The sequence below is a fragment of the Lates calcarifer genome, linkage group LG5, assembly GCF_001640805.2.
Source record: "Lates calcarifer isolate ASB-BC8 linkage group LG5, TLL_Latcal_v3, whole genome shotgun sequence".
NCBI classification, from domain to species: domain Eukaryota; kingdom Metazoa; phylum Chordata; class Actinopteri; family Centropomidae; genus Lates; species Lates calcarifer.
The window spans coordinates 14619896-14642821 of NC_066837.1; the positions used below are offsets into that span (position 1 = coordinate 14619896).

The 22926-nt window shown below is 44.4% G+C and overlaps 1 protein-coding gene across 1 annotated transcript; it reads right to left on the reverse strand.

Annotated features, from left to right (window-relative positions):
• Nucleotides 1-256: 256 nt before the first annotated feature.
• On the reverse strand, nt 257-22380 carry fam184b (family with sequence similarity 184 member B). The gene is given in 19 exon segments (XM_018695866.2): nt 257-940; nt 2134-2531; nt 3609-3716; nt 5514-5628; nt 5739-6095; nt 6547-6662; nt 6828-6958; nt 7222-7354; nt 7565-7684; nt 8554-8692; nt 9493-9791; nt 9883-9960; nt 9962-9991; nt 11196-11741; nt 12413-12564; nt 12987-13122; nt 13737-14396; nt 15872-16060; nt 21660-22380. Coding segments are annotated over 19 exon segments (3930 nt in total). The 5' UTR covers nt 21810-22380; the 3' UTR covers nt 257-867.
• Nucleotides 22381-22926: the final 546 nt, after the last annotated feature.

Sequence of the window (22926 nt, forward strand, 5' to 3'; positions counted from 1 at the left end):
GCTAATAATCTATCTTTAACTGAGCTCTGACTTTCAAACAAAAAACATTAACATTCACTTTAAACAGAGGCTGTGATATAAAAGTAAGTAAATTCATGTATTCAATAAATAATTGTGGGCCTTACTGTTCGTTTTCCATCAAACTATTATTAAAAACACACTGAATTACATTCTATGCAGAAAGGTCTTGAATCTAATTTGTCAAAAACTGTAGAAACCCTGTTAATCAATATGCCTGTATACAAAGAAGAAACTCTTACAAAAACAAAATATTTTATTCAATTTCCTTCATTTAAGATTATTGTACATTTTTGCATTGAAACAAGCTTCATTTTGGTATGGTGAGTCGTGTGTGTCCGTTTTTTCGACGAGGATCTTGATTGAATATGTCGAATGCTTCCATACTCAAAGAGACACTTGGTTGTAGATTTTTTTTCTTTTTTTTTTTTAAAGAAATGTACACTTGCCTGGATTAACCATGTGATGAGATTAGAGCAAAAGTTGCATTAAAAAAAGGAAGACTGCTTTAAAAATAAAACAAAACATATGGAGACATTCCAAACTATACAAACAAGATCCGGCAGGCCTATGTTCTGAAAAGAGGTCAGGCATGTGTTCAAGAAGCACTTTTTGGTTGAGCTTTGAGGCAATGTTTGAGATGGCCTTGCTGGTGATGAGCCCATATGTTTGTTAATGTCGTTATGTCTGTTTGTGTATGTGTGTGTGTGTCTGTGTTTAAAGGTTGTGTGTGTGTGTGTGTGTGTGGGAAGCAAACGGATGTGTATAAGAAGCAATGAACTGTATATGAGGAGATGTAATTGCAGCTGCTGTGTGTGTGTATGTGTGTGTTAATGTGTGTATTTGTGCTCAGAAGGAGAAGTATTTGGTGAACCACTCCTGCTTCAGCCCCTCGGTGCCCCTTGGCTCCAGATACGGGCCCCTGCAAAACACAACAAACACACACATTAATATTTTGCAAAGTTTTGAAACTAGCAACACTCAGAACTCTAATCTAAGCAAATATGAACCAGCGTATGGCAGAGAGATCAGCACAAACAAATGAAAGAGAATATAAAAGTGGAGACACACCAACAGATATTAACTCCTGGGGGAGAAATCAAAACATATTTATATTAAAGTCTGTAAAAGAAGAGTAATATCTGTTAATGATATATACCATAACAACTGCAGCTAACTGTAACTAGAAATAAACACAAAGCAGAAAAATGCTGAGCAAAAGTCAAACTAGAAAGCATTTACACCCAAACTAGAGGAAAGAAGTTCACAAAATACTAATCTACTGTATATCTGAACAAATAACGCTTCAATTCAGTATTAAAGAGGATATCTGCTGGTCTTGAAAAGTCTAGATAAACTCTAAAAAAAGGCTTTAGGTATTAAAATGTATGCCTAGAATGTCATTTACAAAGGTCTGTAATATTGTTTCATTGCTGGCATAGACGGTAACACAAGTTAAAGCTTCTTTTTGTTTCTGCTTGTGTGCTGTCAGGAGACTCTTTACATCTAAAAACTACAAGTGAGACCGGAGCGACAGTGCGACTGTGCTGCAGGAGGCTGTTAAATCCTTTCTTGTAGAGTTTCAGTCAGCGGCATCAGACCTGCAGCAAACACTGTCACTGCTGCTGCTGCTGCTACAGTGTATTTAAAGCTCGCTGTTTCATAATGGGCAAGTTTTAGTTAAAATAACTTTAAATAATTGATTTGTCCTATTTATGCAGCTCATGCAAGACAGGTCACATCAATTTAATTAATGATATCATCAGGAATTAATGTTATATACTGCAGGGAAGTGCTATACTGCTACTACTACTGGTGGGTTTAGCATCACATTTCATGCTTTGAACTGTGAAACAGGCATTAAACGCTGTGTGGTATTAAAAGGCCTTAAAAAGCCATAAATTTAAGTAGGTGCAAGCTGCAGAAAACTCAAATAAAATCAAGGTCAAATAAAAAAAGTGAAATGAGTTCTAAATATCTGAATGCAAAATAAATATACAAAAATAACAAAAGGTGAAAACATTAGTACATAAATATATAGAAATAGAAAATGGTTGACAAGAAAATTAATAAGAAGAAGTTGGTATAAATGCCAATATATCAAAATGTCCATACCTTATTGATTGGGCCTGCAGGTGTGCATGGGGCTCCTGGCAGGAAGGGGACACATATCGGATACCGGTCTGCGGTGACGGGCAGACGGGCAGCGGGGCGGTGGGCGCTGGGGTCGGGGGGATGCAAGAGGTCCGGGATCGGGTGGAGCGAGGGAGGGAGGGGGAGGAATGTTGGCTGAGGGAGAGGGAGGAGTGCTTGTGTGGGAGAGAGGAGGTGGAGTAGTGAGGGGAGGTCTGGGGGTGGGAGGTGGACTGGTGGGGAAGGGTCGAGGAGGAGTGCTGATGGACGGAGGAGGAGGAGGAAGACGAGGAGGAGGAGTGGGGGAGGAAGATGCTCCTGTCGTAAGTCCCGGCGCCGGGGTTGCTGGTGACACGAGGAGGAGACTCCACACGCTTCCTCTGTCAGAACAAAGAGACACAAACTCAACATTATGCAACACTTTTTAGAAAGTTAAAAACTTCACATACGACACATTTAAATAGACAAGTTACTTCTGGGAGAAGAGATATGTAACAGCAGTTATGTGAGCAGGTGTTTTTGCCACATAAATATGTTATTTGAAAGAATATAGGGGAAGGTTGGAAAGTGTTTAGTTTTATTCTTTTCATGACATTTGTTGACAATAACAAAGCACTGCATCCCAGTGGCAGACTGAAACGGCTGAACTCAAAGGAACACTCTGCTTAAAATACCTACTGTATATAGATATAAATATTGATCTTGTACATCTTCAGCAGCTGTGTTCAGTATCAAAACCTCCACAGTAACTCCTGAAAATGCTCTTGTAGCATAATCACTGTTAATAAACTTATTTTATGCCCAAAAAGTGGTTAAATATAATGTTTATCTGGATGGAAGGTGTGTATTTAGTTATATTTTGACCAAGCAATTAGCATTTGGGACATAATGAGCAAACAAAGTGGGTTACGCTGCAGGAGTGGTTCGTGATTTTCTGCTCTGAAAACTGCTGACCACAGCGATCATCAGATGTCAAAATGTAAAAAAAGAAACTTTCCTGTTGACAGAAGGTGGGAAGATTCTGGGTGGAGTGTCACTTCGTGTACAGTCAATAAACAGGGACACATGTCTAAACAGTGTGCTCAGATTTACCATCCCAGCTGGTCTGTGATCACTTATCCATAACTGGCTCCAACATTAATGCAGGAACAGTCGATCCTGCACTCAGCTGCAGCCTAAAATCATCATGTAAACTACTTTTCTTTTAAAAGTCTTTGATATGAAAACATTCTTCACACCAGTCTGTGCCTGCACTGGACAAATGTAACACAATTAAAAGCAGCCTGGTGGACTCAGACGCTGGTGATCTGTTGAGCGGGTGAATTTGTGTGTTTTTCCTGCCTCGTGCTACAGAAAACAGAAGTTGGCTCCGGTCCCATCGAGCCCTTCTGGCTGGGAGAAGGCGGCTTGCTTTGATGAATGCGTTATGTGCATGTGAGACGAACAGACGAACTCACCCTCATGGTTGGCGTGACGCTCCCGGGGCGGGACTTGCTGTCACGGAGCCTGAGGGTGCTGCTGTCCCCGGCGACGGGAGGGTGGAGCTGCAGCTGATGCCTCTCTTCCTGGAGGGGAGGAGGACGAGGAAGGACTGTCATTGACCTTATTCACAGTTGGGCTTGTTGTTGTTGTATTGTATTATGTATTGTATCCAGAGGGACGGAGGAGGGGGGGTGTATGCACTTGTTTGCCAAGCTGCCTCATGCCACACAGATGGAGGACACAGCTCTCTGGCAGAGGACCCTGTAAAAAATGTGATTTTCTCCTACGCATACGTGACTGCAGATGATTAATGAAGGCACAGTTCCAGTTCGACTTGGTTCGAGCAGTTCCATTTTTTAAATTTACCCATTAACTCTGCACTCAGCTTTTCTTACTCACTGTCTCTGCAGCTTTTGACAGCATCACACAGTTTCCAGCCAGCCAGCTAGATTATTTTTTTGCATTTACTCGATAGCAACAGTTAAGATACAGACAGAAAACATGGGGAGACAGACAAAGAGAGAGAGAGAGAGAGAGAGAGAGAGAGGGATTCAACAACAACATCTCCCTGGAGGGAATCAAAGCGAGGACACAGCATCTCAACCTCTAGGCCACCCTTAAGCTCCACATGCATGAAAAGCCTCCAGGAGGTGCTCAAATCAGTGGAAAGTTTTCCAGACAGCAGCTGAGTGGAGCTGCGATTATTTTCATCATCGATTGGCCTTCTGATTACTTGTTTGGTTAATTGTGTTATCTGTGAAAAATGGAGAAAAAAACCCATCGCGGTTTGCCAGGGTCACAGGTGACATCAAATGTCCTGTTTTGTTCAAATCCAAAACCAAAAGATGTTCTGTTTACAATGATGGAGAATGAAGAAAAGTTAAGTTTCTCATTTGAGAAGCTGCAGCCAGAGAGCTTGAAAATGACTGAAGTGTTTAAGACTCAAATACACATGAACTTGGAGAGTCTGTATCTGGGCCATGCCCTCTTTTTAAAACAAAGGAGGGATACTGAAAGTTGCTTCGGGCCCTTTTGGCGGCAAGCAAAAAAACGTTCCTACACCTGTGATGAGGGAGCGATTTATTCGTTTTGACTGTTTTTTTTTTCATTTGTTCAGTATCAGTTCATGTATTTATTTTGTTTGTTTGTTTATTTTGATCAGTAAATAGTTTAGTTTGCTTTATTTCTGTTAGTTAAGAGCTGAATAACACCATGGGCGTCTCTGTACGTATAACTACGTAGGCAGGTAAGGGGACCAGCATGCACCGGGGAGAGAGAGGCAGCAGGAGACAGGACTGCTTTGTTCTGTTTGTTTACTTGCTTGAAAATGGATAAATAAACCAGCAAAAACATCAGATTACAGTACAGTACGTCACATGCCCACAGTGCATCAGTGGCTCTTTGATTTTTGATTTTTTTTTTGTTTGTTTGAATTTTGATTTATGACAAATAGCCACTACAGTGTCCAGCATCAAGCCCATTTGTTCCGACTGAAGACATAAAAACAGGTCATAACAAAGGCTGAATCATTTCTTAAAGCAGCTGCACACTGCAGTTTTTAGCAGAAACAGGAGTAAACAGTGTATTTGTTGGTGTCTATTTTCAGTCCTGCATTCATACTGTATATATCTGGAGCTCTGGTGAGCGCTCAAAATGAACAACAGTGCCCCTGTTCATTGTAATATAGGAATCGAGTGCATGAGTTTGGAGCTCTATGGCACAGAGGATTAAGCTATTTCAGGCTTTGACTACAGAGACAAACACCTGTTAGTTGATCAATTTATTGTTAGCTTTGGTCGTTTAATGGGATTTGTTGACAATAAATGAGGGTCCTCTGGAGAGCAGTTCCACAGGTAAAAAACAGGCGATAGTTTGCTCACCACTAATCGTTTAATGAGCTGGTCTCTCTCGGACAGCCTCTCCTGGAGTCGCCCCAGCTGCAGGTCATCACATCGAGGCTCCCTCCTCCGACACCGCTCCTCCCGCTCGCGCAGCCTGCCGTTAAATCATATACAAAGAAAACACACACACACTTTCTCACATGCCTGCGCCGACATTTGACAAGTGCACGGTCAGTTTAATCAATGCGTCCATCCTCTACTCACTCGTTCTCCAAGGCCACGATGCGAGCCTGCAGGTGCGTCTGGGCGCTGCTGTACTCCGACACCAAACTTTGCATCTCCCTCTTGTGCTCCCTCTTGATCTCCTCCACCTCCTCCCTCCTCTTCTCCTCCTCCCGCTCCTTCTTCTTCTCCTCGTCCACCTCCTCCTCTTTCACGTCCTCCTCTTTCCTCTCCTCCCAGTGTTTCTGCGACTCCTCCAGTTTCTCCATCTCCACTCGCAGTTTCTCCACCTCCTCCTTCAGACGTTGTGCTTCTTCTTCCAGCTGGGCGTCCCTCTTCTTCCTCAGTTCCACGCTTTCCTCCTCTTTCTCTTCAGTTCCAGGATTTTTCTGTATTGATCTGGGACAGGAGACATAGGAACAGTACAGGAGAAGAGTAAGGATAATGGTACTGGCCTGTTAACCTGAGAGTTAGATGACAAGATCGAGCCCACTCTCGTGTCTGTACGAGAGAATATGAAGCTACAGCCTAGGAGATTATTAGCTTATCTTAGCATAAAGATTGGAAACAGGAGGGGCTTTGACGTTTTAAAAAATGCAACTGTCAGCACCTCTAAAGCTCAAACATTGACCAAACCATGCACATGATTTGTGGATTTTATGCTTTTATATATCATCCAATCAGTCTGAATACATCCACTCAGGCTTTGGGAAGACTGTGATGGGCATTTCACAATTTTTCTGACATTTAATGGAGAAGAAAATATCAGCAGATCAATCAGTAATGAAATCATTAGCAGCCCTAAAGGATTTCAAATCAAAATTTCATGTATGTATTTTTCTTTTCTTACTTTTCTTTTAATTGCTTCTTGAGAGCTGCGTTCTCTCTCTGCAGCTCCAGCATGGCACAACGACTCTCGTCCAGCTGTCGCTCAAACACCTGGTACTGGTTCTGCTGCTTCAAATCCTGCACACACACACACACATGCACACACACACATAAAATGAACACACGTTGTCAGTATCTACGTTTTCATATGTGCTAATGTTGCTGCAGATGCTAACATGACATATTCATATTTCTCTGGGACTAAGATTCAACGCTGTGGATGTGTGTGTGTGTGTTTGTCACCTGTTGCAGAGCCATCATCTGTGTGTGTGCCTGTAGCTGAGCCTGTAGGTCCTCTATCTGCTGCATGTGTCTCTGGGTCATCTGTCTGCTCCACTCTGTGTGCTGCTGGGTCAACTCTGCACGCTGCTTATCTGATATCACACACACACACACACACATACATTTATACACACACACACACACACACACACACAAAAGCACATCCAGAAAACAAAATCAATTCGGCCCACCCTTCTGCTGTTGCCATGGTGAAGTGTATCCATGGCAATAGCATCTTCACTGTTGAATTTATAATCTCCACGTGTACATCACAGTCTCTCATTTTGTTCGTGCAGCTGCATGTGTGTCACTGTCTGCGTTTATTCATGAGTGTGTGTGCTCATGCGTGTGTTACCTAGCTCCAGGTGGTGCATCGTCTGTAGTCTGTTCCTCTCAGACAGCAGATCTTCCTTTGCCTGTCTCTCTAACGCCTGCAGAGCCATGGCGTGACTGTGCTTCTCCTCGGCTGACGACTGGGTTTGGGGCTCCTCCAGCGTAATTAATAAACACATTTTATTTTATTTTATTTTCCTTACAACAGCTGCTTTCTTTAAGCTCACAAAAAGCAGTCAGAGAATAACATTATGTTGCCTCTCCACTCTGAGCTCTCCAGCGCTATCATCAAAGCTGCTAAATTATTCATCACAGAGAAAACCTATGAAACAGAGTCCAAAAATGCGTGTGTGCATCTCATGTACCTGCAGCAGCTCCCTCAGCTTTTTGTTGATCTCCTTGGTGTCTTGGACCTCCTTCCTCAGCCTGTCAATTTCGGGGTTGCCGTGGCAATCGTCTCCTTGGCCCGCCTTCTTTTTCTCCACCTGCATTAGCGAGAAAATTGTGAGCGAAGGACTTGAAGGACCCGTGTGTGGCATTGGAGTAAATCCCGAGATGATGAATTTTGCTGCAGGCGATGAATTAAGTGCGAGATGTCGCCTTTGTTTTGGAATTTGAAGACTCCAACGGCTTACTTAAAATAAATAAATAAAACAAAGACTTCATTGTGCACTCAAAACAGGCTTGTGGGACTAATTAAAAGAGCACTCCAGTGATTTAGAATTGCAATTCCATAAAGTTAGGGGACACACAAGTACAACAGTTTTGACAAGGACTGGGAGTGTATCTGTTTGTTCCCCAGTTCTTCTGTTAACACACATTTACCCTCCAATTGTGTTTGGGTCATATTTTACCTGTTTCATGTTGAAATATTTCATAAATATTATCCTTTTTTATCGGAAAATAACAATATTGGACAAATAAAACATTTTGAAGACATCACCTCTGCCTCTAATGGGAAGAAAAAATAATAATAAATAATAAATAATAAACTTCAGATCAGTCATTGATTAAGACAATCAATAGGTGCAGTCTACATCTAACCAATGAATGCAGCTTTATCAAATGGGTTCATTTAGATGGATGACATCTTTTTCCAGCTGGTTTTAAATGGTGGATCGTCACGTTTCCTGCGAGCTAACTGAATGAACCCTGATTGTTTGATTCTATCCCTAATTAGGCTTCAATTTTTTTTCCAGACCTCAGGATTGCTGCTCATGTCTCAGACTTCTCCAGCAATTACAGTGAAGTGAAAACAATATGGCTGATTATCAAGCTGTAATTACATTTCTAACAGAGAAGATCAAGGGGTCACAGATGGGTGTTTATGATTTTGTTTATAAAGGAGACTCACCTCGGTCAGTTGACCCTGCAGCTCAGATATCTGGGTTTGCAGCTCCTGCTCTCGGTTCTGCCATCTCTGTTCGCTCTCAGCGACGGCGGCGTTCATCTCTATCCTGAACTCTGCTCTGAGACGATCCTCACACTCTGCCCTGCAGGCATACATCAGGAGGAGAGTTAACCTACATGCAAAAACTACTCTTTATTTCTTCTTCTGGCTGTGCTCGCTGCATGCAGTCATTTTTATGTCTTGTTTCCTTTTGCTTCCAACTCGTTGTAAGAGGATTATTTTTTATTAAGTTTCACATCTAGTAGACAGCCTGTGCCTGATTATTTCTCTCTATTCTTAACAGCTTGATTTTTATAAATGTTCGTATACTTGCACAACCTGGTTTGCTTTGTCATATTAAAGGCTTAAGAGTTCTCTGGTTGTATTTCTGGGGAAGCGCTGGATTTTTAAGCTGGAAAATACCCCAGAACAGGGAAGAAATGTCACATTAGAAGCTTCTATTGTTGTCTATTCTACAATAACAATGTCATACCTTTCTATAGGAGGGAAAAAACACTTTAAATAAAAGTAATCAGCTGTTAATCAGCATGCGAGTACACTAATCATAGTCGGCATACAATGAAAAAGAAGCTGCTAGATATGTAGAATCACTGTATGAGACAGGACAGACTGAAAACCATTAAGGGAAATGTTTATTTGAGATATTGATTTAATTTCTAATTAATAGTTCGTCTTATTCATCATATCATCTTGTTTTGTTACAATACAGCTTATTCAAATTAAACTGAATGGAACTGAAGCGAGGAAAAAATGGCTGTAGGTTGTTGTGAGCTGCAATTTGAGTGATTCCCTTCCCCAGTGATCATTTAAGGAGGAGGGCAGAGTCAAGACTTTGTAATGTAAGCCTAAGTGGTTCTGGCAGCTCCTTGTTTATTCTGCTACCTGATCCGGTCCTCGGTGTGCCGCTGGCTCTGCTCAAGAAGGCTCCTCTCTGTGTTCAGTCGGCTCTGTTCCAGGACTTTTTCCTCCAGCCGATGTTTGTCAGCTCTCAGCGACGCTATCTCTCTCTGCTGTCTGTCCCGCTGCCTCTCTGCCTCCTCCTGAGTCCGAGCCAGTCGGCCCCGAGTCTGATGGAGCTCTTCCTCCAGACGAGAGCAGTGCGGTCCACAAGACGGGGCGGCTTCAGGCACCACCTTTTCTTTCCTCTCTTGCTGTTGGATCACTGACTCCAGCCGACAGATCTGAGGGGATGGAAACATCTCTCTTTGGAACTGATATTACAAACAGCTTTATTTCACATTATTTTAGGTGATAAAATATTTGACATCTGACCTCATTGGTAGCATCTGCCAGTTTTGTGCTCAGCTCCTCTCTTTCCTTCTCCAGCCCACTGCGACGGTCCTCACCGAATCCTCCTCTCCTCTTCCAAACGAGCACACACCTTTCAAGAATATTAATCGTCATCATTATTATATTCACAATTCATCTCCTTTCTAGCACTTTAACCCAACCATACTATCATCTCTTTATTACTAAGCCTAATTAATAATTAGTCATGTTGAAGTGCACATCATAAGAAGGCTCAAAGGGCAGGCAATTATGTGATAAAATCTCTTTATGTTTCTACATTTACACAGAGAGCAAAAAATATTCATTAATCACGCTATTTTGGACCAGTGGTTCCCAGCCTGGGCATGAGGCAATCCCCCCAAAGGGTCACAAGATGATTAAGTGGCTAGTAGATCAGACAAAAAACATTAACACTTTCACATTTTTTCATACTTTTGTCTAATATTTGCTTTTTGTCTCACCAATTACTCTTCTCTCTCTTTAGGTCTCTAAAAGTCTTTGGTTGGCCCATAGACATACGTAGCCAATGACAGGTGACACAGAGAGCTTTGTTTTAAATTTATAAGTTTAATGTGGTTTTTGGCAGGAGTGGGTGATGGGGCTTCAGCCATCAAGGTACAAATGCGCCTTCTGAGCAGCGAAACTTCTTCAGGGCAGTCGCTATCGGAAAATAATGAGGGTCCTAGCTGGTTAGCATGCTAATTACAGGAGACAAAAAGAAGGGATTGAACCAGAAACCGCTAATGCTAATGTTAGCTATGTAGCGATAGCAAAACTTACAAATAGCTACTTTATGGCACCACAAGCCCAGAATATTTAGAAGAATGAGTGTGTTTAGATGCACCTAAGTAATCTGGTTACTGTTCATGTTCTGCAGTAGCCAGATTTCTTAAGAAAATCTGCTTAACACAGCCTGATCTCTGTCTGTACTTATGTTTCTAAAAGAGCATAAAAAATATGTATCACACAGACTCACAGCAGTATTACCATCTCAGCAGTGTGACAGGACTCACAGCGGTTCATCTCTGTATCCAAAATAATTACATCCAAAAGTCTGACTGAAAGTGAAGCTAAAATAATTAAGCCTGTATGAGCGAGCTGCCACGGCTAAACAGCAGGCTATTTTTAAAACTCTGATACATGTGCACACTACGGCAAAACTGTCCTCTTTAGCTTTTACCGAGCCTGTCTCACTGCACACTGTCAGTCTACAGAAAAAAAACAAAAGAAAAAAAGGGAAAAGGATCTGTATTTCTAGAAGTGTGTTACTAGTTAAATGTTGGGTGGATGCTGACCTCTTGGTTGGTCTTCTTTTCCGAGCTCAGAGCTTCCTGGACGCTGTGCAGTTCGGCTGCATGCCTCCTCATCACCTCCTCTATCGCCTTCCTCACCTGCTCCTTGAGCCGCTTCCTGTCCTCCTCGGCCTTCTCCACCAACCTCCTCTTCTCCTCCTCCAGCTTCTGCTGCACGTTGACCCTCTCTGCCTCGACCTGCTCGATGTTTTTGTCCAGCTGCGAGCGAAGCCGGACCCTCTCCACCTCCAGTTCTTTGCGCAGCCGGTCCACCTCTTCCTCCTTCTCTCTGCGCAGGCGCTCTTTGACCTCCTCCACTTCTTTCTGCAGCCCTTCCTTCTCCTCCTCTCTCTCCCTGCGCAGTCTGTTCCTCTCCTTCTCCAGCTGATCCTTCTCTTGCTCCCTCTCCCTCTGTAGCGTTTCTCTTTCTTTGTCTATCTCCTTCTGCAGTTTGTCCCTCTCGTCATCTGCGTGCTTTTGGATGCGACGCAGCTCTTCTGTCTGGGCTCTCACCATCTCTGAACGTAAACTGGACAGGGCCTCAGCATGCTACAAACACACACAACATACACTCACTTTCCACTTTATTATGTACACCTGTACAGTCTGAAGCAATTCAGTGTAACACCTCAGCCATAACATGATGACCACTGACAGGTGAAGTGAATAACATTGATTATCTCGGAAAACAGCGACAGGGTCACGTGCGGAGTGAAGGCTGGCCCATGTTGTCCGATGCAACAGAAGAGCTACTGTAGTTCAAATTGCTGGAACTTAATGCCAGTTCCTAACGAAAGGTGTCAGAACATACAGAGCATCGCAGACTGGTCAGGGTGCCGAAGCTGACCCATATCCATTGCCAAAAGCACCTACAATGGGCACATGAGCATCACAGCAATGGAAGAAGGTGGCCTGGTCTGGGATGTGCTGGAAAAACAAGTCCGATCCACAGAGGCTCCACCTTGTGACTTACAGGACTTAAAGTATCTGCTACTGACGGCTCGGTGCCAGATACCACAGGAGTCCATGCCTCAGCACGGCTGTTTTGGCGGTAAAAGGGGGATCTACTCTATATTAGGTAGGGTGGTCAAAATATTAGGGCCGATCTGTGTAAATTCTACCTTTACAAAGTTTACAGAGTGTTGGAAAATAAATCATATGTTGTATTATTGAGGTCATAACTAAAGGTGGTGTTGTACTGGACGACATTATATTCTTACCTGGCGTATCTGCCGGGCATGGTCACTGTTCCTGCCACTGCTCTGTAGCTCCAGCTCTCTGTTCCTGCTCTGCAGACGGCTCACCTGGCTCCTCAGCTCCTCCACCTCGGTGCACACACACACCTCGCAGCCTCCGCGGTTCAGCAGCTCTTCTAACACACACACACACACACACACAAAACACACCAATAAACACCCAAGCATACGCACACAAACATGCACGAGCACATATCGATTATGCATAACAGATGCAGAATGGAAACACAGCAGACCAGAACACCGAATGAGGAAAAAACAAAAATCACTCTCATGCAATAAATAAAATTCAGGGTGTTTTTGCTGACTGGGCATGATGACACTTTGATGAAACTGTTTGCCTTTATGGAGGATGAATAATGTGCATTTGTTTCATTTCTGTATATATTATAACGGCGTGAGGTGAAAACATAATTAACGCTGAGTCAGAATGAATAATGGAAATGCACTGAGCTCAGCTGAATCTCAAGCGATGTGATCTTTCTCCGGGAGACGGGTAAGAGGAAGGAAGAAGACAGGTGGGACAGGAGCGGGCTACCTGCTCGGCTCTGCAGCTCGTCCTCCTGCAGCAGCAGCCTCTCCTTGGCGACCGCCAGCTCCTCCTCCGCCCGTTTGGCCACGCCCTCGGCCTCGGACACGCGCCTCCGATCCAGCTCCAGCTCCTCCTCCAGGTCCTGGGACAAGGGCCCGGGAGGGAGGGAGTTAGATTAAGGAGGGCGATGCAGAGGAAAGTATTGTGGGTTGGCGACAAGCACAAGGGAGGAAAAAGAAAAAAAAAGACAGATGAGGGAGAGAGAGAGAGAGAGGCTGACAGCAAATTTGACACAGATAAGGAGGAAGGAGAGAAAGAACACAAGTCAGGGACAGGGAGTGCGATAGAGAGAGAGGGGGGAAAAAAAGAGGGAGGATGAAATGTGGTGAGTCAGGGAGCTATCTCGCCCAGCTGCGAGCCTTTAATGGTCTGCTGTGAGGGCTTATGTCAGCTCTGTGCCAGCTCTCGCAGGGCGTCTTAATGCTCATGCGTGAGGTGGTAATGGTGGTGGTGCAGCGAATCTATCCTGCTCAAACTACTCATTAGCAGATAGTTGGCAGTGGGAATAGCACTCAGAGAGGGCAGCCTGTGGTTTAGACAAGCAAGATCTCCCCCCTCCTCCTCCCTCACTCCTCTCCCTCTTTTGCCATCATTAGTTGGGTGCATCAGAGAAAGGAAGCTGCAACATTTCAATTTCCTTCTACTGGATTCTAGTTATAGGGTGAGTGAAAACATGAGGAGTGACAGAGTGAGTACCTGGATTCGCTCTTGCAGTTTCACCGTGTTCCTCTTGCTCTCCGCCAGCCTCTCCAGGTGACTCTCCACCTCCGCCTCAGCCCTCTTCACCCTCTCTCTCAAAGCGCTGTGCATTCCTTTCTTCTCCTCCTCCTCCCTCTCCTCCCACCTCCGCCGCTCCTCCCTCCACTCGGCCTCCATCTTCTTCCTCATGTCCTCTTTCTCCTCGTTCAGGTCGTTCATCTTCTGCTCCCATCGCTCCCGTTCCTCTTTCACCACCCGCCTCCTCTCCTCCTCCGCCTGGCCCCTCTCCTCCTTCAGCGCCTTCACCTCCTCCAAGAGGGCTTTCACTCTCTCCGAGTCCTCTCGCTCCTCTATCTGTCTGTCTTCCTCCTCTCTCTTTTTCTCCTCGTTCTCCCTTTCCCTCTCCTTCTCCTCCTCGGCAGCTTTCCGCAGCTCCTCGCACTTGGTGTCCAGCTCCTGGATCTGCTCCCCGGCCCTCTCCAGTTCTTTGCTCAGCCTCAGGCTCTCCTCCTGGGTGACGCTGATCTGGGCCTTGGCCTCCTGGAGCTCTTCCTCTGCAGCCTGGAGCCTCTCCTCAAAATGTTTTCTCAGCTCCACCTCGGTTTCACGCTCCCTCTCCTCCGCCTGGATGCGGAAGCACTCAAAGTCTGCCTGCACCTGAAGGCACAGAGGACGACATGTTCCACACTGAATTTACATATAAACTCAGTAGTTAATGAGCAGACATCCCTGTTACTGGGTAAGACACACTTTTTCCTTTAGAGCTGCCAAAATCACTCAAGGCATTGACTCAAATAAATGTTTTTTCCTTCCGAAAAACACTTTGGTCTTTGCTGACATGGGGGCACATTCATACGGCAATTATCCCATACCACTGCATCTTCAAAATGTTAGGAGCTACACAGACGACTACAGGCGACAGTGTGGACAAAACATCTGAGAAAGACCAGACTGAGGCCATAAAGGCCAATTAGCTGCAACGCTGTGACGTTCAAACAATACTCAGTATGTGGCAAAACATCATTACCAGCCTGCACCGCTGAGATCGGGCGGGTTGGAGCCATAAATTCATTTTTAAAACCCTTATTCAGCTTGTCACAAAAGTAAACAGGATTCATAAGTAAATCATAATATTCAGTGAGGTGTCCTGGAAATACAAAACAAGGAGGAGACATTTTTGTAACACTTTATCTCCTGGAAGGAAATTACAGGGCTAAACAAGTATTCATTCATTATTGTATCTGATCAACACTGACTGCTCCCAAAGTTTAACTAGCAAAGAACTGTAATTAATGAAAATGTATCTACACTGCCTCTAAATTCCCCTATAATCCAGCAAATTTTAAGTATTGTGTTTACATCATGGCACTTGCTGTGGTGGCCACAGCATCAGACCAGACTATGCTCCACTCCACAGTCTAGTTTTAGATTTATAAATCTGGATTCTCACTGTGTCAATAGTCTGCTCTAACCCTGATAATACATTCCACCTACTATTAATGCATTCATCTTGTCTATCCCATTTTCCAGGTTGTGCTACACTTACGACTGTTTGCTCACCAAAAATATGACCAACATGTCTGCACACAAAACCAGAGCCCATGGATCTCAGTTGTTAAAGGGCTGTTTGTGTATTTGCTATTGGGTGTTTACGGTCACTTTTCTCGTAATAAAGTCTTGATGAACCTGCAGCAAGAAAAAATGACAACCGAAACAGGAAAACAAGGCAGACAGCAAACGAGTCAGAACAATGAGCAGGGCCAAACAGTTTCAAAATAAAAGTTTATGGTGTGTGTACATTTTTTATTTCTTTGGTTGTTAAGATGCATCTTTTTTTCCCCCCAAACGTCTCATAAGAAAGTCATGTGGGTATTTATGATTCATGTGGATTCTGTATTGTGGTGCACAGCCTGTGAATTAGGCATGAAGACTGGGTGAAGTAACAGGCTCTCTGAACTAGGTTGACTGTTGTAGGTCACATTAGGGGGCGAGTTTGATTTGCTGCTCCCGCTGGGAGTTTACACATTAAAATACATAACACGCCCTTGAATGAGGTCGGCTCATCTCGTGATCAGGAGGGTGAGTGCACACACACATACACACACATTCGGACTCACACGTCGTGCACACACCTGCGCTCCAACCCTCTGCTGCTCGTCCAGAGACTCCTGCAGCTCGAGAAGGCGTGTCCTCAGCGCCGACCCCTCCCCTTCATGACACGTCTCCATCAGGATGCGGTGCAGCTCCTCGTGGTGGGCTTGGCTCAAGGCCTGCAACGCCGCCTCCTGCTCCTCGTTCTTCATGTTCAGGGAATAAATCACCTGGGAGACACAGAGAAAGATGTTTAATGTTGGTTCCTGTTTCTGCCCTGAAGATGTGAATTGAGTTTTTTATCTGTTTGTCATCCCTCTTTTTTTTTTGCACCAAAACAGGAACTGATCACCACCAATGCCTTATGCACTGACATGTGCACTTCCTACAGTCTTTGTGTTTAGATTTTCACCAGTTACTCTTCTTCATTATTGTGTGTTGTGTTCTTGATTTGGCCTTCAATAAAGCGAGCCTGGGCCTTTCTTTGTGTTGGGTTTTCTGCTTGTAAAGTCAAGTAATTGCAGAAAAAAAGTGCTTTTGTGTAGCATTTTTGGAACTAACAGCAGAATAACTTAAAGCCAGAGCAGCTAATCAGCTGATGTTGAAAGATTTCGCTGCAAACTGAGTCATAGATTTTTTTCCCCTTTGATAAGAAAAGATTAAAACTGGCCTTGTATTTGATTTGTAAGCACATTTCACCCTAATGTGACTGACAGGATTCAGATTTGTACGTTATTGTGTGTCTTGCAGTGTTGATTTCGGTTCATTTGAGCTGACCTCGTTACAGTTACATCTCGGACTTGGATGATTCACTCCACGGGGGTTGTTTCCTGATGTGTCCGAGGTACATAATAAACAGCAGGAAAACTGACACCAAAACTAGTGCGCAAACACAGACATTATGGAGCCAATATTTTGAGGCTGGCAGCTTTATGATAACAAATATTAAACTGAAACTGACTGACGGAGGGGGGAAACATAATAATCTCCAAACGCAAATAATAGAGGTTAAACATCAACACTGTCAAACCGTGTGCATCTACTGTAACAAAAGAGCAGCAAAGCCAAAATAGTCTGGGCCTCAGTGCAGTGTTTCTCTCCCGGATCCCCGTTTAGACTGTGACTAACATGTGAAATATGGCTCCCACTATTCACTTTACCCTCTACGCCATGTCTATAGTGTCATCATCTGCTCCTCCTGACCCTGACGTCTCATTTACCCACTTGCGGAGGCGTGCGTGTTTGTGTGTGTGCACGAGCGTGGGTGTATCCAGGGGACACATGGGCTCATATTTTACCCAGACGCCTCTCTGTCTGCAGCACACAGCTGGCACAGCACAGCGGACATTCCCTTAGAGTGTGTGTGTGTGTGTTTGTGTTTGTGTCACCACCTCTCCCTTGCACACACACACTTAAATCGCCTCAACATCGTGGATCTCCATTAATCTACGGTGCATTTCTTATGATCCAGACCTAATATCAATGATGGATACGTCATCTCCCGCCTCTCTCCATCCTGTCAGTCAAACACTTGTACAGTATGTCACGCCGGCTATTCAATCACGTCATAGTGCATGAACTTTGGCTCACCAACTATGACTCGTGACTCAGAGGAATCGAGGGCAGACTCCGAGGGGACAGTGTGTGTGTGTGTGTGGTGTGTGTGTGTGTGTGTGTGTGTGTGCAGTTCTTGGCTGTCCTCTTTGACCAGTTTGAAAGTGACACCAAAGGAGGGAAGAAGGAAAATATATCAGGAGAGAAGGAGGAAGGTTTTAGCAAAGGTTCTCCTCAAACCTGAAGCCTGGCACACACTAAAAGATTTTTAAAATCTTAACCGATTTAGAAAATGTGAAGGACCACACACGTCATGTTGTTCTTATGGTGTGTGATGTGCAATGAGAGGACCAACACAGCACACCACACACTAACAGATTCACTACTAACAACCAGAGTCTGGACTCTCAAAACTCCAAATCTCCCAACTTTAAAGTAAACAAACATGGCGGACAATGATGTCTCTTGTTTTTCATGCTTTGTTTTCAATCAACTCACTTCCTGATCGCCTATCGTTCCGATCCACGACAATCCACAGAGTGCGTGCTCGGTCTTCCTCAGTGTTCTCCCGCACAAGAGAATTTCTGATACTGAACATGTTTAATATTTATTGGGGTGGCTACCAAGCAGATCGGGGCAGGTAAATCACTGAACACACCTGACAAGGTGAACTTGAAAATCTGACAAGATAATCTTAAGAACCATCAGATAATCAGGCCTTTACTGACTTTGATCTGGAGGGGAAAATTGTCCTGATTATCTTGTAGTGTGTACCCCACTTAACGAGACACAACTTACACTACGTGGCCAAAATTATGTGGACACCCAAGTATTACATTGATATATGATATTCCAAAACCATGGGCATTAAGAGCCTCCATCTTCTGGGACAGGTTTTCTCGAGAATTTGGAACCTAATAGCAGGGAGCATTAACAATGTAAAGTTGAGGTCAAGTCCACACCAAACTCAGAAAGACATTAATTAGTGTACCTTCGTTTTCTACATGGGAACATTTTGAAAGATGAAAGGCCCTTCGAAAGACTGATGCCACACATTATTGTTCACCTTAATTTGAACTCAGGAATTTCGTCAAAACTATGAAAAACAACCCAAACCGCTGTAGACCATTCTCGTGTGTTTTGGCTGTGTCCTGGAGTTGTATTTTGGTAATATGACAGGAGATAGTGTGTTAGGAGAAGACTGATATTTACTGAAAATCTTATTAGCAGCCTGTGAAAAGGCCATGACAAGGAGATGGGGCAAGGCAGACCCACCAACACAAGAGGACAGGATGAAAACTGTGGATGAAATATAATATTTTGATAATGACTGAAACACAGAATAAGTCACAGGGACAGTTATGTTTAATAGAGACGGGGCAATCCAGATCCTTTCTTTTTGTTGTTGTTTTGTGTGTCTGTATTCTTTTGTGAAATAAAAAACATAAAAATAAAATATTAAAAAAAACAGCCTCAAACCAGAGTGCACAAATGTATGGTTATCCACATACTTTTGGCCATATAGGGTAAACGGGAAAGGCTGCTAGGTTAGATAGAGGTATGATGAAAAAAACTGTTCTTTTCCTTTTTTTTTTCCTTTTTTGTTGGATACACATCCCTGCTACTCATTAATATATTAATGATATTGAAAATTGAAATTAGAAGCAATAAAATGAACTTGTTTAACTCAACTACAACCATAACTGATCTGTTTTGACCAGTCGGTTTTGTGGCCAATGTTAAATTTATCTACCTATCTATTATAAATGTGCAGACTTTAGATAGATATTGCTGTGTGAGTGACTTTGCTGTGTGGGTTCACTGACTTCTAGGCTCTTAAGTTTTAATATTTATCATAATCTTGTATCTCTTGTGGCTGCTTAGCTTCCAATCCCAATTCAAAGGTAAAAGACTGCAGAAATCATGAAACCGAGCAGCCAGTTGTTTGTTTCTCAGCCTACAACGTTAACACTTTTTAAGATTTGTGAAACTTTAGTGTGATCCCAGCTCGGATTAGAAGTAGTGTCTCACATTGATTCAGCTTTTTGGGAGTAAGTTCTTAAAACTCTTGGCACGGCAGCTCGGTCAGAGAGTTTGACGAGAGCCTCTTGCTACTGTAAATCCTGTCTCCAGATCCCCGTATTGATCCTGCCAGTCGATAATGTTATTCATGTATCCTCACAAGCCGGTGCCTCGTGCTTGTTGACAATAACTTCATAGTCAGCAAAGCATGAAATTAATATTCTGTGTCTGTGGCGTCAAGGAAGAAAAAACCGAGACAACGACGCTGCTGCTGTTGAAGTGAGATGTAGAGTGAACGGTTGGTGCACAGAGGAGAGGTGAGGCAAAGAGACAAGCAAGCATGCACACTTCTTTCTCTTACATCAGCCCTGCCTCCCCCCCACCACCACCACACACACACACACACCTCCACACATATCAAAGAGGGTACCGGGTGTGCTGGATTACAAAGCAGGGAACATTGTGACAGTGTAAGCTAGATAAGTACAGGAAATCACATAGACAGAATTAGAGCTGCCAATCAAAAGAGTGGGAGTATATACACACACACACAAACACACACACACTTTAATATGCTACTGTTGATCTCTGTGAGTCACGTAAAGAGGCTACTCTTCTGTGTTCGTTCACAACAGCTGGCCCTGACATGGTCAGCTCTTGCCTTCCTCCCATTGGCTCATTCGGGCGTGTAAACACACTCCGATGTGCTACTGGTTTATCTTTAGCAGCACCCATTCAACCAGGGCAGAGAGAGGGAGGGGGAGCTGTGTAAGTCAAGCATAAGTGTGGATGGGTGAGTGGAGGAGTGTGGGACGGGCACACACACACACACACACACAGAGGGAATAAAAGGGTTATTAAATATATAAGGTTACCACAGCTGACCCACTTCCTGCTTCCTCAACACTCAAATAAACCATGCATCACATGGCACACATGGTACCCCACCACCCCCCAAGACAAGCCAGGCAAAAACGCTTACACCAAATATCAGATTTGATGATTCTTATATTTCATCGGGTTTGTTTACTGTGGTCATCGAGCTGGCAGAGGCTGCATAAAGTTTCAAAAGGGGGGGGGGTGCAAGTCCAGGCTTCTGATATTAGGACAGAGGGAGTGGAGGATCATGGGAGGTAGAAATGTCCCTAACAAGCACAGACACAAGTGCTGACCCCTCATCTGTGTCATCTTTGTTTGTAGTGAATGTATTCACACAAACACAAACACACACCTACAGGCTACACGCAGAGGTGAAGCCGTGAGGGGGAAGAGATGGGAAGTGCACAGTCATCAGTAATTGTCATAGCTCAACAAGCGACGGGTCATGCCCTGCCTCTGTAAGCATTATTGTAGAGCACGGAAAGAGAGAGAGAGAGAGAGAGAGGGAGAGAGAGGGAGGGAGAATCCCCTTATAGCAGCGCTTACTGTATGAAAACCCACTGCTGCAGCTGCTGTCCAGCATCCCTGCTGCCTCCACACTGATCAGTGAGGATGGAGGAAGATACACCGCATGAGATGTGTTGGCACTGATACAGAAATCACTATGATTGTGACAGAAACCTGATTACTGCATATTATAATTAAAAATATCAACCACGTCCTGGCTGCAGCTGTTTTAAAGTGGAGGTGTGCTGCTTTTATCTTTTTCACATCACTGTTAATTTCTTGTTTGTTGGTCAAACAAAGAAAATGTTCTTTTTTCCCCACATTTAACAATAAATCGATGCATTGCACAGATTATCTGATTATCACCCATCATGTTTAATTGCTGTTCAAACAGGTTCCAGCTCTATAAACTGCTGTGGATCTGCAGCCTACACCTTAAGGCTCGTGGTGCTGGTGGTGATCGCTGATGTCTGATTCCTGTGTCAGTCACGAGCGCGATTAAACCCTGATCCAAGTTTTCGAGCCATTATCCCAGGAGATAATGATGATTTCTGACATTTGTGATGTTGTTTTAAGCACGTATGAGCTGTGATCATTTAAATTTTTTTTCCTCCACACTTCTCTCAGGTTTTGCTGCTTCCTGCTTCACGTGGATCAATTTTATGTTTCAGCGTTTATATGTTTGCTGTGACATCTGCTGGTGTGTGTAAAATCACTAATTGTAGCTCGTCTTTTCAGTGTGTAATTATGTCTCAGTGGCAGATAACATAGTGAGGCGGCCAGCAGCTCGTCCAATCAGCCTGACTGGTTCAGTGACAGCGCGCGCCCACCAACCCCCCCACCCCCGACTCACCGGCAGGTCCTTACCTTGGTGAGCTGAGCGATCTTCTTGCACATCTTGCTGTGCATCTGGTAGTCGTACAGCTCCTGCTCGATGTTCGGGAACTCTGCCGCAGTCCCGTTAACGGCGGAGCCCGGCCCGGGGGGCTGTGCAGCCTTACCGGCGCCTGAAGCCATAATGAAACACCACCACTCTCCCCACCACCACCACCTCCTCTCTATACCTCCTCCCTCAGGGGAACTTCCCAGAGCGGAGGATAGTCAGAAATGATCCCCGCCGCCTCTCGGATGAAAAATCCCACCAGAATCGTGTCAACTTTTTTTTCACTCGTGCATCTCATTCCTGTCTCGGTACACCCCCTCCCGTGAACAGCAGCTCGAGCGATTCGCTGGAAAACATTTGGTACTAGTTAGATCGGCGGGGCTCTCCTCGTGCGTTCCGGTTGTTGCCCCCCCTCTCCTCTTCTCTCCCGCTGTCCGCCCGGTGATCGCGGAGGTCACACGCTGGAAGTCCATCGGGGACGCGCTCGCGCCAACCGACCCTTCCCCTTGCTGCCGCCGCCGCCAGATATATATATATATATGTATAATTTTTTTTACATATATTTATCTCCTCCTTATTCTAAGAGGGAGCGCTCGAGGATGACGGCGTACAGTCCAACCACCTGTCTCGCGGCAGGGGCGGAGAGGGGCGTGTGTATCCTATGGAACATTACCGGAGACAGCTCGAGAAGCGCACTACTGCAGTGCTGCCCCGCCCCTACCGGCGCCGCTGTATCCATGCCGATCACCGTGTGGAGGAGGAGGAGGGGGGCTCTGGGGTCTAGTCGTGTGATTTTACTCCATCAGTCAGAGACCGTAAACACAATGTACTGAGAGCAAAACAGACTGTTTTAAGTAGGCTGTATTATATTGTTGCTTGTGTTTTAATAAAATGTGTGTCAGCATTTCTTTCTAAAATAAACACATTGAGCAGCTGTACCCTTCATATCCATAGGCTATCAGTTATTTTTTTAAAACGCCCACAGGTCCTGTAGAGTTTAATGTGCAAGCTGCAAGAACACAGTGAACTCATGCATGAGTGGGCACCATTGACTAAAATTCATTCCCTAACCTTAAAGGGGAACACCAGGAAATAAAGTTTGGGGGGGGGGTTGCAAGAGACAGATTGCTAGAAGCAGCTTCTACATTCCCCATAATTCATCTGAGTGACACCTTCCCATCAGACCCTTTCCACCTAGTAAAATGCCCAAGCTCTCATGTGCCTTCTACTGCAGACAAATTTACCATCCTC